At 37.6% G+C, this 18,137-nt stretch overlaps 1 protein-coding gene across 11 annotated transcripts in view; it reads left to right on the forward strand.

Moving 5' to 3' along the window:
- DLG2 (discs large MAGUK scaffold protein 2) overlaps window positions 1-18,137 on the forward strand; it is a 1,239,088-nt gene that overhangs the window by 538,500 nt on the left and 682,451 nt on the right. For all 11 annotated transcript variants that reach the window (XM_060105473.1, XM_060105479.1, XM_060105470.1 and 8 more), the window contains one exon: window positions 11,082-11,132. In XM_060105473.1, coding sequence (XP_059961456.1) covers window positions 11,082-11,132 — 51 coding nt within the window. The remainder of the gene's footprint in view (window positions 1-11,081; window positions 11,133-18,137) is intronic.

An 18,137-nucleotide genomic window follows, 5' to 3' on the forward strand; every position in this document is an offset into this window, starting at 1 on the left:
TATTTAACATCTTTATTGGATTATAATTGCTTTACAATGTTGTGTTAGTTTCTGCTGTATAACAAAGTGAATCAGCTATATGTATACATATATCCCCATATCCCCTCCCTCTTGCTCCCACCCTCCCTATCCCACCCCTCTAGGTGGCCACAAAACACTGAGCTGACCTCCCTGTGTTATGCAGCTGCTTCCCACTAGCTATCTAACTTACATTTGGTAGTGTATAGATGTCAATGCTACTCTCTCACTTCGTCCCAGCTTCCCCTTCCCCTTGTCCTCAAGTCCATTCTCTACGTCTGCGTCTTTATTCTTGTCCTGCCCCTCAGTTCATCAGAACCATTTTTTTTTTAGATTCCATATAAATGTGTTTGCATATGATATATGTTTTTCTCTTTCTGACCTACTTCACTCTGTATGGCAGACTCTAGGTCCATCCAACTCACTATAGAAAAACTCAATTTCATTTCTTTTTATGGCTGAGTAATATTCCATTGTATATATGTGCCACATCTTCTTTATCCATTCATTTGTCAGTAGACACCTAGGTTGCTTCCATGTCCTGGCTATTGTAAATAGAGCTGCAGTGAACATTTTGGTACATGACTCTTTTTGAATTATGGTTTTCTCAGGGTATATGCCCAGTAGTGGGATTGCTCAGTCATATGGTAGTTCTATTATTAGTTTTTTAAGGAACCTCCATACTGTTCTCCATAGGGACTGTATCAATTTACATTCCCACCAACAGTGCAAGACGGTTCTCTTTTCTCCACACCCTCTCCAGCATTTATTGTTTGTAGATTTTTTAATGATGGCCATTCTGACCAGTGTGAGGTGATACCTCATTGTGGTTTTGATTTGCATTTCTCTAATGATTAGTGATATTGAGCATCCTTTCATGTGTTTGTTGGCAATCTGTATATCTTCTTTGGAGAAATATCTATTTAGGTCTTCTGTGCATTTTTGCATTGGGCTGTTTGATTCTTGACATTGAGCTGCATGAGCTGCTTATATATTTTGGATATTAATCCTTTGTCAGTTGCTTCATTTGCAAATATTTCTCCCATTCTGAGGGCTGCCTTTCCATCTTGTTTATGGTTTCCTTTGCTGTGCAAAAGCTTTTACATTTCATTAGGTCCCATTTGTTTATTTTTGTTTTTAATTTCCATTTCTCTAAGAGGTGGGTCAAAAAGGATCTTGCTGTGATTTATGTCAAAGAGTGTTCTTCCTATGTTTTCCTCTAAGAGTTTTATAGTGTCTGGTCTTACATTTATGTCTTTAATCCATTTTGAGTTTATTTTTGTGTATGGTGTTAGGAATTGTTCTAATTTCATTCTTTTATATGCAGCTGTCCAGTTTTCCCAGCACCACATATTGAAGAGGCTGTCTTTTCTCCATTGTATGTTCTTGCCTCCTTTATCAAGATAAGGCGACCATATGTGCGTGGGTTTATCTCTGGGTTTTCTATCCTATTCCATTGATCTATATTTCCATTTTTGTGCCAGTACCATACTGTCTTGATTACTGTAGCTTTGTAGTATAGTCTGCAGTCAGGGAGCCTGATTCCTCCAACTCCATTTTTCTTTCTCAAGATTGCTTTGGCCATTCGGGGTCTTTTGTGTTTCCATACAAATTGTGAAAAGTTTTGTTCTAGTTCTGTGAAAAATGCCATTGGTAGTTTGATAGGGATTGCATTGAGTCTGTAGATTGCTTTGGGTAGTAGAGTCATTTTCACAATGTTGACTCTTCCAGTCCAAGAACATGGTATATCTCTCCATCTGTTTGTATCATCTTTAATTTCTTTCATCAGTGTCTTATAGTTTTCTGCATACAGTTCTTTTGTCTCCTTAGGTAGGTTTATTCCTAGGTATTTTATTATTTTTCTTGCAATGGTGAATGGGAGTGTTTCCTTAATTTCTCTTTCAGATTTTTCACCATTAGTTTATAGGAATGGAAGAGACTTCTGTGCATTAATTTTGTATCCCGCTACTTTACCAAATTCACTGATTACCTGTAGTAGTTTTCTGGTAGCATCTTTAGTATTGTCTATGTTTAGTATCATGTCATCCGCAAACAGTGACAGTTTTACTGCTTCTTTCCCGATTTGGATTCCTTTTATTTATTTTTCTTCTCTGATTGCTGTGGCTAAAACTGCCAAAACTATGTTGAATAATAGTGGTGAAAGTGGGAAGCTTGTCTTGTTCCTGATTTTAGAGGAAATGGCTTCAGTTTTTCACCATTGAGAACGATGTTGGCTGTGTGTTTGTCATATGTGGCCTTTTTTATATTGAGGTAAGTTCCCTCTGTGCCTACTTTCTGGAGAGTTTTTATCATAAATGGATATTGAATTTTGTCAAAAGCTTTCTCTGCATCTATTGAGATGATCATATGATTTGTATCCTTCATTTTGTTAACACGATGAATCACATTGATTGATTTGCATATACTGAAGAATCCTTGCATTCCTGGGATAAACCCCACTTGATCATGGTGTATGATCCTTTTAATGTGCTGTTGGATTCTGTTTGCTAGTATTTTGTTGAGGATTTTTGCATCTGTGTTCATCAGTAATATTGGCCTATAGTTTTCTTTTTTGTGACGTCTTTGGTTTTTGTATTAGGGTGATGGTGGTCTCGTAGAATGAGTTTGGGAGTGTTTCTCACTCTGCTATATTTTGGAAGAGTTTGAGAAGGATAGGTGTTAGCTCTTCTCTAAATGTTTGATAGAATTCACCTGTGAAGCCATCTGGTCCTGGGCTTTTGTTTGTTGGAAGATTTTTAATCACAGTTTCAATTTCAGTGTGTGTGATTGGTCTGTTTATATTTTCTATTTCTTCCTGGTTCAGTCTCAAAAGGTAGTGGTTTTCTAAGAATTTGTCCATTTCTTCCAGGTTGTCCATTTTATTGACATATACTTGCTTGTAGTAATCTCTCGTGATCCTTTATATTTCTGAAGTGTCAGTTGTTTCTTCTCGTTTTTCATTTCTAATTCTGTTCGTTTGAGTGTTCTCCCTTTTTTTCTTGATGAGTCTGGCTAGTGGTTTATCAATTTTGTTTATATCTCAAAGAACCAGCTTTTAGTTTTATTGATATTTGCTATGGTTTCCTTCATTTCTTTTTCATTTATTTCTGATCTGATGTTTATGATTTCTTTCCTTCTGCTAACTTTAGGGGTTTTTGTTCTTCTTTCACTAATTGCTTTAGGTGTAAGGTTAGTTTGTTTATTTGAGATGTTTCTTGTTTTTTAAGGTAGGATTGTATTGCTATAAACTTCCCTCTTAGAACTGCTTTTGCTGCATCCCATTGGTTTTGGGTCATCATGTTTTCATTGTCATTTATTTCTAGGTATTTTTTGATTTCCTCTTTGATTTCTTCAGTGATCTCTTGGTTACTTAGTAGTGTACTGTTTAACCTCCCTGTGTTTGTGTTTTTAAAGTTTTTTTTCCTGTAATTGATATCGAGTCTCATAGCACTGTGGTCAGAAAAGATACTTGATATGATTTCAATTTTCTTAAATGTACCAAGGCTTGATTTTTGACCCAAGATATGACCTATCCTGGAGAATGTTCCTTGGGCACTTGAGAAGAAAGTGTATCCTGTTTTTTTTGATTGGAATGTCCTATAAATATCAATTAAGTCCATCTTGCTTAATGTGTCATTTAAAGCTTGTGTTTCCTTATTTATTTTCATATTGGCTGATCTGTCCATTGGTGAAAGTGAGGTGTTAAAGTCCCCTGCTATGATTGTGTTACTGTCGATTTCCCCTTTTATGGCTGTTAGCATTTGCCTTATGTATTGAAGTGCTCCTATGTTGGGTGCATAAATATTTATAACTGTTATATCTTCTTCTTGGATTGATCCCTTGATCATTATGTAGTCTCCTTCTTTGTGTCTTGTAATAGTCTTTATGTTAAAGTCTATTTTATCTAATATGAGAATTGCTACTCCAGCTTTCTTTTGATTTCCATTTGCATCTAATATCTTCTTCCATCCCATCACTTTCAGTATGTATGTGTTCCCAGGTCTGAGATGGGTCTCTTGTAGACAGCATATATATGGGTCTTTTTCCTGTATCCATTCAGCCAGTCTATGTCTTTTGGTTGGAGTATTTAATCCATTTACATTTAAGGTAATTATTGATATGTATGTTCCTATTATCATTTTCTTAATTGTTTTGTTTTTGTAGGTCTTTTCCTTCTCTTGTGTTTCTAGCCTAGAGAAGTTCCTTTAGCATTTGTTGTAAAGCTGGTTTGGTGGTGCTGAATTCTTTTAACTTTTGCTTGTCTGTAAAGGTTTTAATTTCTCCATCAAATCTGAATGAGATCCTTGCTGAGTAGAGTAGTCTTGGTTGTAGGCTTTTCCCTTTCGTCACTTTAAATATGTCCTGTCACTCCCTTCTGGCTTGCAGAGCTTCTGCTGAAAGGTCAGCTGTTAACCTTATGGGGATTCCCTTGTATGTTATTTGTTGCTTTTCCCTTGCTGCTTTTAATACGTTTTCTTTGTATTTAATTTTTGATAATTTGATTAATATGTGTCTTGGCATGTTTCTCCTTGGATTTATCCTGTATGTGACTCTCTGTGCTTCCTGGACTTGTTTGACTATTTCCTTTCCCATTTTAGGGAATTGTTTGACTATAATCTCTTCAAATATTGTCTCAGACCCTTTCTTTTTCTCTTCTTCTTTTGGGACCCCTATTATTCTAAAGTTGGTGCGTTTAGTGTTGTCCCAGAAGTCTCTGAGACTGTCCTCAATTCTTTTCATTCTTTTTTCTTTACTCTGCTCTGCAGTAGTAATTTCCAGTATTTTTTCTTCCAGGTCACTTATCTGTTCTTCTGCCTCAGTTATTCTGCTACTGATTCCTTCTAGAGAATTTTTAATTTCATCTATTGTGTTGTTCATTGTTTGTTTGCTCTTTAGTTCTTCTAGGTCCCTGTTAAACGTTTCTTGTATTTTCTCCATTCTATTTCCAAGATTTTACATCATCTTTACTGTCATTACTCTGAATTCTTTTTCAGGTAGACTGCCTGTTTCCTCTTCATTTGTTTGGTCTGGTGGGTTTTTACCTTGCTCCTTCATCTGCTGCGTATTTCTCTGTCTTCTCATTTTGCTTGACTTACTGTGTTTGGGGTCTCCTTTTCACAGGCTGCAAGTTCATAGTTCCTGTTGTTTTTGGTGTCTGCCCACAGTGGGTAAGGTTGGTTCAGTGGCTTTTGTAGGCTTCCTGATGGAGGGGACTGGTGCCTGTGTTCTGTGTTCTTGTCTTTCTGGTGGGCAGGGCTGAGTCTGGGGGTGTGTTTTGGGGTGTCTCGGAACTTATTATGATTTTAGGCAGCCTCTCTGCTAATGTGTGGGGTTGTGTTCCTGTCTTGCTAGTTGTTTGGCATGGTGCATCCTGCACTGGAGCTTTCTGGCCATTGGGTGGGGCTGGGTCTTAGCGCTGAGACAGAGATCTCTGGGAGAGCTCTTGCTGATTGATATTATATGGGGCTGGGAGGTCTTTGGTGTTCCAATGTCCTGAACTCGGCTTTCCTACCTCAGAGGCACAGGCCTGACACCCAGCCGGAGCACCAAGACCCTGTCAGCCCCATGGCTCAGAAGAAAAGGGAGAAAAAAGGAAAAAAAAAAACCTGATAAATTAAATAAATAAATAAATTATGAACATAAAAAATTTTTTTAATTAGTAAAATAAAAATTTTTTACATAATAATAAAAAGAAAAAAAAGAAGAGAGCAACCAAACCAATAAAGAAATCCACCAATGATAACAAGTGCTAAAAGCTATACTAAGATAAACATAAAAATCAGAAACAATCAGTTGCAGACAGCAAACCCCAAATCTGCAGTTGCTCCCAAAGTCCACCACCTCAATTTTGGGTTGATTTGTTCTCTGTTCAGGTATTCCACAGATGCAGGGTACATCAAGTTGATTGTGGGGATTTAATCCTCTGCTCCTGAGGCTGCTGGAAGAAATTTCCCTTTCTCTTCTTTGTTCGCATAGCTCCTGGGGTTCAGATTTGATTTTGGCCCCGCCTCTGCGTGTAGGTCTCCCTCAGGCATCTGTTCACGTGCAGACAGGACTGTGTTAAAGCAGCGGCTGATTAGGGGGCTCTTGCTCATTCAGGCCGGGGGGAAGGAGGGGTATGGTAGTTATAATTGGAATGCAGGACAAGCCTGTGGAGCCAGAGGCCGGTGTGAGGTTGCAACAGCCTGAGGTGTGCCATGTGTTCTCGTGGGGAAGTTGTCCCTTGATCACGGGACTGTGGCAATGGCAGGCTGCACAGGCCCCCTTTGGGGTTTAGATAGTGACCTGTGCTTGCACACAGGGTTCTTGGTGGCTGCAGCAGCAGTGTTAGCATTTCATGCTCATCTCTGGGGTTCAAGCTGATAGACTCAGCTCACGCCCATTTCTGGAGCTCATTTAAGCAGTGCTCTGTCTTCTGTGGGCAGACAGGGAAGGCATCCCCTCTCCTCATGCACCCCAAAACAATGGTCTTTTGCCTCTTAGGCAGGTCCAGACTTTTTCCTGAACTCCCTCCCGGCTAGCTGTGGTGCACTAGCCCCCTTCAGGCTTTGTTCACGCAGCCAACCCCAGTCCTCTCCCTGGGGTCTGACCTCCAAACCTGGAGCCTCAGCTCCCAGCCCCCGCCCACCCCAGCAGGTGAGCAGACAAGCCTCTCAGGCTGGTGAGTGTTGATCAGCACCGATCCTCTGTGCGGGAATCTCACTGCTTTGCCCTCTGCACCCCTGTTGCTGCACTCTCCTCCATGGCTCTGAAGCTTCCCCTGCACCAACACCCTGTCTCTGCCAGTGAAGGGACTTCCTAGTCTGTGGAAACTTTTTCTCCTTCACGGCTCCCTCCCAGAGGTGCAGGTCCCATCCATATTCTTTTGTCTCTGTTTTTTTCTTTTTTCTTTTGCCCTACCCATGTACATGGGGATTTTCTAGCCATTTGGGAAGTCTGAGGTCTTCTGCAACTATTCAGTAGGTGTTCTGTAGGAGTTGTTCCACATGTAGTTGTATTTTTGATGTATTTGTGGGGAGGAAGGTGATCTCCACGTTTTACTCCTCTGCCATCTTGAAGGTCCCCCCCATTTTTTATTTTAAGACAGTTGTCGCAGATATCTTTAAATATTGTTCACGTTCATCACTCTCCTTTATATGCTAAAACCATAAGATTCAGAGATAAGTCTTATTTACTATATTATAATCACGTATAATAAAGGGCAGAATTAGTACATTATCTGTCATATTCTATACTACTAAAGAATAAAATATATATATACAACAAATAGTAAATAGATCTCTACAGATCTTGCATGTGGCAACAGTGGGGCTGTGGCTCGAGTCCACTTGTATATTTTGTGTATTGGATATCGCACTTCTTTGAGGTTTTAATATGTTTGTGTTTGGTACCTCTTTAAGGACTGTATGTTTCTTGAGAATAGGGATAATGTCGTAAAATCTTTATTTTCTCACTACCTGTCACATCACTTGGCACACTATGCATGCTCAATACTTGTTCATTGGGTGGAATTGTGTTTAGTCCTAAGAAGCCAACACTTTGATATTCATGTTTTAGCATTTGTTTTAATCTGTGATATGGGAATGTGTAAAAATTCATTCATCTTACATTTTAGTATGCTGTTAGTTTTAATGAAATTACAAATGTGGAAAAGAACAAAAAAAATCAAAGAAATCATTACTTAAGATTCCAATTAAAGAGCATTAAAACATGGACTAGTTCACATGTGTTATTCATGAAAAACCTCTTTTCTCAAATCAAATTATATTATCATCCAGGCAGGTGGTACTATAGCACTGAAGGGGGAAAAAAAATCAGTGAAATTAATCTAAAGACTGTCAGAGAGAGAAAAATATATGAAAAGTATTCAAAGTTTATGAAATTAGAACCTTAAATACCAAGCTTGATTTTGAGTAAGTTATGCTCTTGTCTTAACTTCCGTATGAGGCCAGGAAGGCTACATGCCCAGAACTATGCAGGACAATGTGTGGCATCAATTTGATTTTCTAGCCACCATGGAAACCTACCAGCTGTCACTATATAACCATTAGGTTCAGAAAAATCAAGTATCTGAAGAAAAACATATTTCAAAACTGGGAAATTCCATCTACTTTAGTGACCCTCCATGTCTAAAATACTGCCAATCCTCTCACTTTTCCAGGTGGAGGGGAGACTATCAGTGATGGTCAGAGCCAGATCTGAAATAATGAGAGCCCTCTCCATGCCGCTGTACAGGCTCCAAACTATCAGGATCATAAAACATTACCAGGGGGCTTAAATATCACAGGAAGTATTACTGCTCAAGAAAAAATATATATATATATATAATTGGCAGTATTTTTCAGGAAGAGAATCCTTTGTGAATTAAAAGGCATATGTTGTCAAACTAATTGGGAGTAGAGTGAGGCCACCTAGACAAGTTCAGACAATAGACTGTCTGTAAACCACGCCCCCCCCCCAGCAGATGATGGGAGCCATTCACAACAGTTTTTCTTGGTTTTTCTGAATAAGAATACACGAAATTATGGCTAGGAGGGAATTACTGTTCATGCCTTTTGTCTCCTTACCACTCAGTAAGCAACCATTCTTCTAAGCAAATGTGAACAAAAAATATTTAAAGACTGTTGAATTGGTGTACTCCTCTGAAAAGTTAACTAAATTTTCACAAATGTCACAGCGTACTCTTATATACCTCTGTTTAGAATGGAGGTATTCTTAGTTCTTTCTGCTTCATTCTTTCCCCCAAGGTCTTTACTAAGGGACCTTGTAGGATTTCTTATCTTAGAGGTCCTTAGGCAGAACATAGATCATGCTCTCCTAGTGATGGAACAATAAACACTAGAACCTCTTAAATGTCTTTCCTAAATTCCCACTCTGGCTCTTATTATTCCATGTTTTAAATGCTCCTCAATTAAAATTTGAAATATTGCTTCATCTATGCTAAAATCCTTTCACTTCTTTATAATTTCACTAAATCCTGTTGTAGTCATGGAATATTTTCTTTTAAAGGTAAGGTTACATCCCAACCTGGATGTCATCTTCCCCTCTTACAAAGAGATCCTGGATACTACTGAATTAGGCAAATGACATAATTTTCTTGGGTTGAAAACTAAAGACCCATGGAGTAAATGTAAGCCATCAATGGTTCACCTAGCTGACTGGGGAACTTCTGAATACAAATTAGGTTGTGTATAAATAATGCTTCTAGGATCTAAAAGTCAACATATATGATCATACAAATGTTCAGCAAAGATTTTGGTAGACACCAGCTATGCAATGTGTGTCACTAAAATATTCTTGTCTTTTAAGCACTTCCTAACAGAATTTTCACCTCTGATATTTATTATCAGAGGCTTGTTTTCTTCTCTTTGAAGTTCTTTTTCTCTGCAGTTTGCAACACTTTAATAACCTGAAGGGCTCCACTCTAGAGAAGCACTGAAGCAAAGAAGAGCTTCATGGAGCCATGCTGCGAGAATTAAAACATCACATTAACTCAGCCTTTCCTCTCTGCCTTCTCTCTGTCAACTAAAAAAGTTATGAATAAAAAGGATTAATACGGAAACACACACATACAGGGAGTTTTGAGTTTCCTTTTGTACTTTTACGTGTGAAGAACAAAAATATGTCTATAAAGTTGCTAAAGCTTAGTTCTAACATCATCAAGTTCTCTTCTCTGAGTCATTAAGTTGCTGAAGCCCAGAAAATCAAATTTGGTTTAGGGCTGTTTGATAATGTAGTAACACAGTAAAATGTGATTCCCTAATTAGCTCATGTAATTAGAAAATCAAAACCATGCTCTAAGTGGCTGGTGGACACACATAAGTAAAGTCTATTGTCATTCTTTATTATTTGCTGATGATAGTGGGATGCCTTCAATTAATGATACCATATACAAATTCCTTATGGAAGAGAACCCACAAGCATCTGTGTTTATAAATCAGATAAATAATTTAATTACTTAGTTCAGTCATTCATTCATTCACTTTTTTTCCCCTTCATCATTTCTTTTTTGCCAGCCTCTCTTAGATAATGGGGCCATCTGATCCTTGCCTTCCATAGAGCTCTCAATATGCAAGAACTATATTTAAATTCTTCTAAAGAAGGGACAGTAAACTGAAGTTAGAACATTACAAAAATTATGGCTTTTTGGTTGAAAATTAGATTTTTCTGTCTGATTTCTAAATGTTAATGATTTTACCAAGACATATATAATAAAAAAGAAACTGCCTATTCAAGAATTTTCTTGCTCAGAGGTTTTGCCTGGCTGAGAAGGGCTCTGTGATAGATAAAAGTGGGAATTGAATATTTGTTAGATTATTTTAAAGTAGCTCTTCATATATTCTATATTCATGTCTGTTGAAATCTAAGGCATATGTTATATGTTGCGTGGCTATATTTAAAATGTTTCTCTCTGTAAGTTTAAATAAATTTAAGGGTTGGTTGGATTGTGAAAATGCTTTCTCACTAGGAATTTCAAACATGTCCTGGTTTGTTCTTTTCTCATTGCTACTGAAGGCATGGTTACATGGTCCAGGGCTTCCCAACAAATATAACAAGAGGATAATGGGGATAAATTACCTGAGTTTGAACCAATAAAGAAAAGGCATTTCTTATCTGACATGGTCATTCTTAATGCTGTTTTACAGCCAGAAATGTCATATGGTTGTGTTGCCCTTGCCACTGATTTCTTAAGGTCATATTTTAGTGTCTATTCATGGAAATTTTTAAAGATATTAGGAAATTTTTTCCCCTTATAACTGTAACATTGCCCCTAGTTGGTTTATTCTTTGTAAACTCATAGTGCACATTTTGTATTGTTTCCTGTCCTCCAAACATCACAAAATTCTAAGGGATGCAATAAGCATTTTTTTCTAGAGTCTCACTCATATTTTAGAATAGCTTGGATTATATTTCATTTGGATGAAAACATACAATCACAAACATCAATAAAGTGTGATTTATTCATAGCCAGGATGAAATTTAACCCCCTAATGTTATTTAAAATGCAGCTCTCTCCTCCTCAAAATGTATTTAATCTTTCTCTATTTTTTTCCTATTTACAGGTCAATGGGACAGAAATTGAATATGAGTTTGAAGAAATTACACTGGAGAGGGTAAGTAAAAAATCCAATAATCCAAAATCCTAATCTTGCATTCCACATTTTGCATCCTAATGTGTTGTCTTGTGAAAATGTACAATTGTGTCTTATACCCTGGAAATTTCTAACAGCACTCACAATGAGAATATTAATGAAATGCTTGCAGTGGAGGGCATGGAGACAAGCAGACCAAATCACCAGAATGTTCAGTATGTAAACTACATTGCCAGGATTTGGAGAAATGAATAGGAAAGACAAATATTCAGTGAGCTTGTATGATACTCTTTTCCTGTTGTTTTCATTATAAATGTTTTTCTATACATTTTAAGATATATTATAAAATATTTTCATTTATGTGATATTAATACTATCTTCATAACTACCATTACCATGCATTTTTTAGTTTAAAAAAACAAGTGATGGATTTTAAAACCTCCCCCATAGAGAAAAACATAGCAACCCTGCAGAGCTCTGCCAGTGTGTTGTTAAGACCTTGGCATGGGTTTGACAAATTAGGGAAATTCTGTGTACCATGACCCTAATATATAAAGATATTTTACAGAAGAACAAAAGAAAGGCCAAAGACCACCTAGAAAAAAAAATGAGTGAAAGGTATTAACAGGACATTCATCAAAAAAGAAAAGGCCAATAACATCCAAAAACCTGCTCAACCTTATTATTAAACAAAGAAAACAATGGTACTAAACAGTTTTTGTCAACCCCATCGACAAAACATTTAAAAGAAAGGTTAATGTTCACTGCCATTGAGTGGGCCTGGAAATTGGAGTAGCCATGAAAGAGCAGTTTAAAAACATGGATCAAAAGCTTTAAAATGGACACTTTTTGACCCAAGAGTTATACTTATAGAAATACACAAGTCTACAAAGAATGTTCATATTGGTATTGTTTATAATAGTGAAGACTGAAAAAGCCAAGTATTTAATAATACATTATTATATGTCCACATAACAGAAAATTGAGTTATATTAATAGTATTTTAGAAAAATATTTAATTACAAGGGTAGGAGGTCCAACCAGACTCTATTATTAAATTAAAAATCAAGTTTAAAAATGACATTTAAATATAATCCAATAAACACAAATAAAGCGATATATGAATAATACACATTCACAAATATTTACATAAAGCCTGGAAGGATATACACCAAAATGTTAAAAGTGATTAACTCTTCTTAAGGATTTTTGGGTAGTTTTTAGTTACTTCTTTTTGTTTATATTTATTTCCTACACTTTCCATAATAAACATGTAATACACATATATTAAAAAATAAAAATGTAAGTATTTTTCCTAAGCTATCATTCAAGCATGAACTCAGACTCTAGATCTACATATACATGTATTTTTCCTTTTCAGTTTACTGATAATTCACTTTCCTGAGTCAGGGAATTTCTCACTTCCAGCCTAATCTTTACTGTGAGTGGCTTTAAAAAGAAATTTACATTAAAAGTAAAGGGTTTGACAGATGCGTTCTTTAAAACTTACATTATGAACTTTGATAAAATTTTAAAGGCATGTTAAATGGAGAAAAGTGAGGTTTGTGGAAAATTAGCCCCAATGAGAAAAGAGAAGACATTTCTCCTTCTAAATTACTAATCTTCTCTCTGGAATTAGCTACATAACTTGTGGGATGCAGTGCAAAATGAAAACATGAGGCCCTTGTAAGTAGTAAGAATTAAAAGATGGCAACAGCAGGAGCCTTCGAAATGTAAGACCTTGTTCAACTACACAGATCTCATGCTTATGAGGCCAACCTCTCTGTCTCTGAACCCCACACATATATACATCTTGACTAAAACACCATTTAGTTACCCTGGCTTTACAAGTCAGAAATAGTTAGAAGCTAACATTGGTGTAAGGTAGAACATTCTCTAGGAGTCAGACAATTGTGGGTTCTAGTATGTGTTCTGATGCTTACTTGCTTCATGAGACAGCTTGCCATCTCACTTCCTTTACTTCCTGCCCTAGGGTTCCTGATCACACTCTGAACCTTGTGGTGGCCATTAGCTGTACCCCCTCCAAGGCCTCTCTGTCAAGCATCATCTTCTCAGAACACCACCTCCTCTCTGCCCTTAACATTTATTCTACTGCCCCCACTCCAAAAATTCTTCACCCCCATTGGGACCTTGAATTATTGATTTCACCATTTACCTCCTGTTTTCACCCTTCTTTATGCCCTCCCCTTCCTCCTCCCCTATAGCATATGTTTCCTGGTCCCATCACTCTAATTCTCCTTCTCGCACGCTCAACATTTTTTTTCCCTCTCTCTTTTTTTGTGTTCATCCAGCAAACTCTCAGCCCTTGTTAATCTACCCTGGTTAGACCTACACCTTCCTACTTACTCCATGCCAGCACCTGTGTAACTGAACATAGCTAGAGAAGCACCTAGTCATCTCACTTTAAATTTATAACTATTAGTTTCAAATGAATGCTCAAAACACCCAAGCATTTCTTTTTTTTTTTTTTTTTTTTTTGTGATACGCGGGCCTTTCACTGTTGTGGCCTCTCCCGTTGCGGAGCACAGGCTCTGGACGCGCAGGTTCAGCGGCCATGGCTCACGGGCCTAGCCACTCCGCGCGCGGCATGTGGGATCTTCCCAGACCGGGGCATGAACCCATGTCCCCTGCATCAGCAGGCGGACTCTCAACCACAGCACCACCAGGGAAGCCCCCAAGCAATTCTTATAAATTTCTTTAGAAGAATCATTGTCTCTTTTTCTGGGACAAAAGTTTCATATCTCATTTGCTTCCCTCAAATCTCAAAAAGTTTCATATCTCATTTGCTTCCCTCAAATCTCAAACTCTCCCTCCCTCATCCTCACTCTTAACTATTGATCTCTCTTCATATGGCCTTGAGAAAATCCAAGCAATCAAATGAAAACCACCTTACTTTCCTATGACAAGGTCCACTAGTGTGCTCTCCCTGTTACAATGAAGGAATTTTCCCTGCTGCTTTCCAAGGCCAGCTCTTCACCTGTGACCTGGTCTCCATAACCTCTTATCCATTTAAGGACTTTGCTTCTGGAGTTTTCTCCTCTCTCTCCTGCAATATCAGTTTCTCTCTTGCTTTTTCCCACATAAATTTAATTTAGACATGATGTAATATCTCTCCTCTTAAAGAAAAACTATGTCCCTTGACCCAATGTTCCCCACCATTATTGCCTCATTACTCTATTTTGCTTAACCAAAAATCTAGGGAAATTGTCTATTTGCATCAACTCCACTTTAGTACCTCCTTTTCTTATTTTAACCTATTTCATGTTTTCATCCTCACAGTAGTCCTAAAACAGTCCCTATCAAAGTCACAGCAGGTTCCATCTTGCTAAATACAAGCATCAGTTCTCAGTCCTGACTTCTCATCAGCATTTGATGCAGCTGTCATTGCCTCCTTCCTCAAAGATGTTAATTTCTTAGCTTCCAGAACAAAACACTCTCCTGTTTATTTACCATGTCTTCAGTGCCCTTTCTCAGTCTCCTCACCAGCTCTTCCTCTAATTGTTGGAACACTCCAGAAGCCCAGTGCACAGACCTCTTCTTAATCTCTCCTCATTCCCTTGGTGATTTCATCCAGACCCATGGCTTTAAATACCAACTATCAACTTCAGATTCCCAAATCTGAAGTCATGACCTCTTTCTCACATTCCAAATGTGTACAGCTAGCTGTCCAGTTGGCACCTCTCCTGAACATTAAGAAGATATTCTAAACTTGATATATTCCTAACAGAATTCATGATTTCCCTGCACTCACTATCCTTAGGGCCAAAGCTGCTTCTACCCTAATATTCATCATCTTAACTAATTGGTTCTATTATTTTCCTTGTAATTCGGGCCCCCCAAAACAATAATAATATCTAAGAGTCTTGTATAATTACTCTTTTCCCTCAGTATCCAGAACAAGTCCTACTGGTGCTACCATAAAAATATATTTCAATATCAGTTGCATCTTACCACCTGCTCTGCTGAATCCTGGTCCAAATCAGTATCATCCCATGCCTGAACCACTGCAATAACTTCTACTTTTGCCCATTCTTCTCCACAAAGTAGCCAGAGTAATCTTTTTCAAAATATAAACCAGATCATACCACTTTTATTCCTAAAACCCTCCGAGAGGTGATAATTACACTCATTATCATCACCTACAAGGCTTTATACAATCTGACCTCTGCTTCTCTCTCCAATATTATGCCCTAACCATCAACTTCTAGAACATTTTCACTTCAGTCATACTGACTTTCTCATCAGTCTTCAAATGTCAAGCTTTTCTCAACTCGAGGCCTTTATATATGGTAATCTATATGCCTGGGAAAGTCTCCTGTCAGCTCTTTATAAGGTTTGCTCATTTCATCATTTAAATGTCAACTCAAATGTCTCCTTCTCAGAAAAAATCTTTCCTTTGTACCCCACTTAAAGTAGTGCCAGCTTCCCTATCACACTTTTTTCCTTTTCATAACTTTATTCTTTTATAATTGTACTTACTAATATCTGAAATTTATAGTACTTATTATTGTTTACTTTGTTAACATCTATGTCCCCCCTAAATATATACTATATACAAATATATAGTCAACTCTATATCCAATTTGCCTAGAAGAGTATCTGGAATGTAGTATGCATTTGGTGACTATCTGGTGGATGATTGGATTATGACTGTGCTCTGTCTCTAAGTACAGTGAAGTAGAGACACATGGCCTATATTTGACTCCTGTCTCTATCACTTGCTGGTCAACTTACTGTGAGTTGAATACTTAACCTTTCTGTGCCTAAGTTTCTACGTCTGAAAATGAGGCTAAGGTATTTGTAGTCACCTCCTAGGACTCTTGTGAGTATTACATGAGTTAAGATAAAGGTTTAGAATAGCATGCATCATAATTATTCTTAACATTTCCTTTATGCTAATGTGGTAGTTCTCACAAGTGTTATTTATCAGGATCAATGTGGAAGCTTAAAACCTAGCTTCCCAGTGTCAATGAACAATTTACATTAATCTAGCAAGAACTCCTTTCATACCAGCTTTCCCTTTTTTTTTTTTTTCTTTTTTTCTTCCCCAGTTACTTTGTTAGATATCAGACATCCAATGATGAAGTTATGGTCTTTGCTATATGTGTTTGCAGCCTACACTTTTTCTACATTCCATCTCTATAACATTTATTTTAGTAATAAACTAACCACCTTTAGTAACGTCCCTGTGAGGTGGATATTACTAACTTCATTTAACACATTAGGACACTCATAATTTAAATGAGTTTAAATTAAACTCAGAAATTAACTCACTTGTCAAAAGTCACAATCTTAGTAGAAATGGAACTAGGATTCAGCCCCATACCCAACAGACATGAAAACCTAAGCTCATTGCCACTAAGTTAAACTGCACCAAATTAAGCTCAAGTGTTTTTTCTCCAAGAAACTTTTCTTGACTTCCCCTCTTAGGAAAGGTGCCCCTTCATAAGTTCACACAAGGAGAGAATTTCTCACACTAAATGATGAATAAAGTGTCTTTCCACTGATCTGTGAGTTCTCTGATGGAAGGAATTTTATTATAGTGTTCTTTATATTACTATGATGATATAAAAAGAAAAGGGAAAGCCACTGGACAATTTGAGGACAAGCTGATGACTCCTCTCCTAGAGCATCACTGGTCAATGCATTGACCACTTGCCACACATGGTGAATCCCACACATGTCTTCTGTACATTTAGGTGTTGAACACTTACTGAACAAGGGCATTGGGCACAGTCCTTGTTTCATAAAATTTCACCACCTAGGGGAAGGACACAGAGAAGTAACTAGGCAGAAACCATAAAGAAGAACAGAATGCTGTGGCTACCTGGCCCAGAATGGAGTACTTCCCTGAGGCATTATACCTGAACATGGGTTAAGAAAGGTGAGAGGAAGCTAGCCATGGAGAAGGGAGTAGAAGAAGAGGGCCTCTCAGGAAACGGCAAATGCAAATGTTCAAGGGTCCATGGAAAAGTAACATGCTGAAGGAACTGCAAGTAGTTCAGGATGACTGACTGCATTTCAAGGTATGAATTAGGACTCGGAGAGAGAGAGACCAGGCTGGAGAGATGGAGAGGACTGGGAATATAGATGCCTTGGGTAACATTTAAACTTAAATTTTAAATTTTATCTTGAAGGCAGTAGAGAGCCTTTGGAGAATTTTAAGCAGAAAAAGTGACATAATCATACTTGTGGTTTCAAAAGATCACTTTAGCTGCAGTATTGAGTGTACATTTCATGGGATTCAGGAGATGATGCAGGTATGCCATTTAAGACATATAATTAATGGCTAAATTCTGTCAATGATGATGAAAGAGGAGATGATTCAAAATATGTTAAGAATGTTAGAGGAACAGGTTCTGTTCTTCTATGGGAAAATGGATGGGAAAATGCTAGAGAGAGCAAGGAACTCAAAGATGCCTAGACAATAATCCAAGAAATTCATTAATACAATCTGAGCCTCTCAGTGATGGACACCTGTGATATTTCAAGCCTTTCTGACACCCTCAGCTCTTGTGACATTAATAAAGGTAGCTGAGTATAAAGTTCATGCCTCTGAGTGACTTATCCGTTATCCATGTATGAAGTTCATAAGTTATGTACCCCTAACATGATTTGTATCAAGAGAACTAGTTGACCCAGCATGGATAATAGATTCATCATGCCTTCATAACCCTGACCAGCATGCATGTCTACAATTTAGCAGAGATGTTGAAGTGACTATCTGACCATCTGCCGACCCCTACCCCCAGCCACTAAAAAAAATGAACATTTGCAGTGCTTTCCTGACAGCTGCGCAATTTATGACCATGTGACACTATACGAATGCTCTGTCTGACAAGTCAGAGATATTCTTTTGCAATTTAAAAAAAATCAGAGCTGAGCCATCTTCCCAAATATAAATCATTGACTTTTGTTACTTATTATTTGACCCATGCTAAAATAAACAGATTTATAGGGCAGAGAAAAGTGACTGATTTATTGCACGCTGCAAATTCCTACAGA

This window comes from Mesoplodon densirostris, chromosome 7 (genome assembly GCF_025265405.1).
Source record: "Mesoplodon densirostris isolate mMesDen1 chromosome 7, mMesDen1 primary haplotype, whole genome shotgun sequence".
NCBI lineage: Eukaryota > Metazoa > Chordata > Mammalia > Artiodactyla > Ziphiidae > Mesoplodon > Mesoplodon densirostris.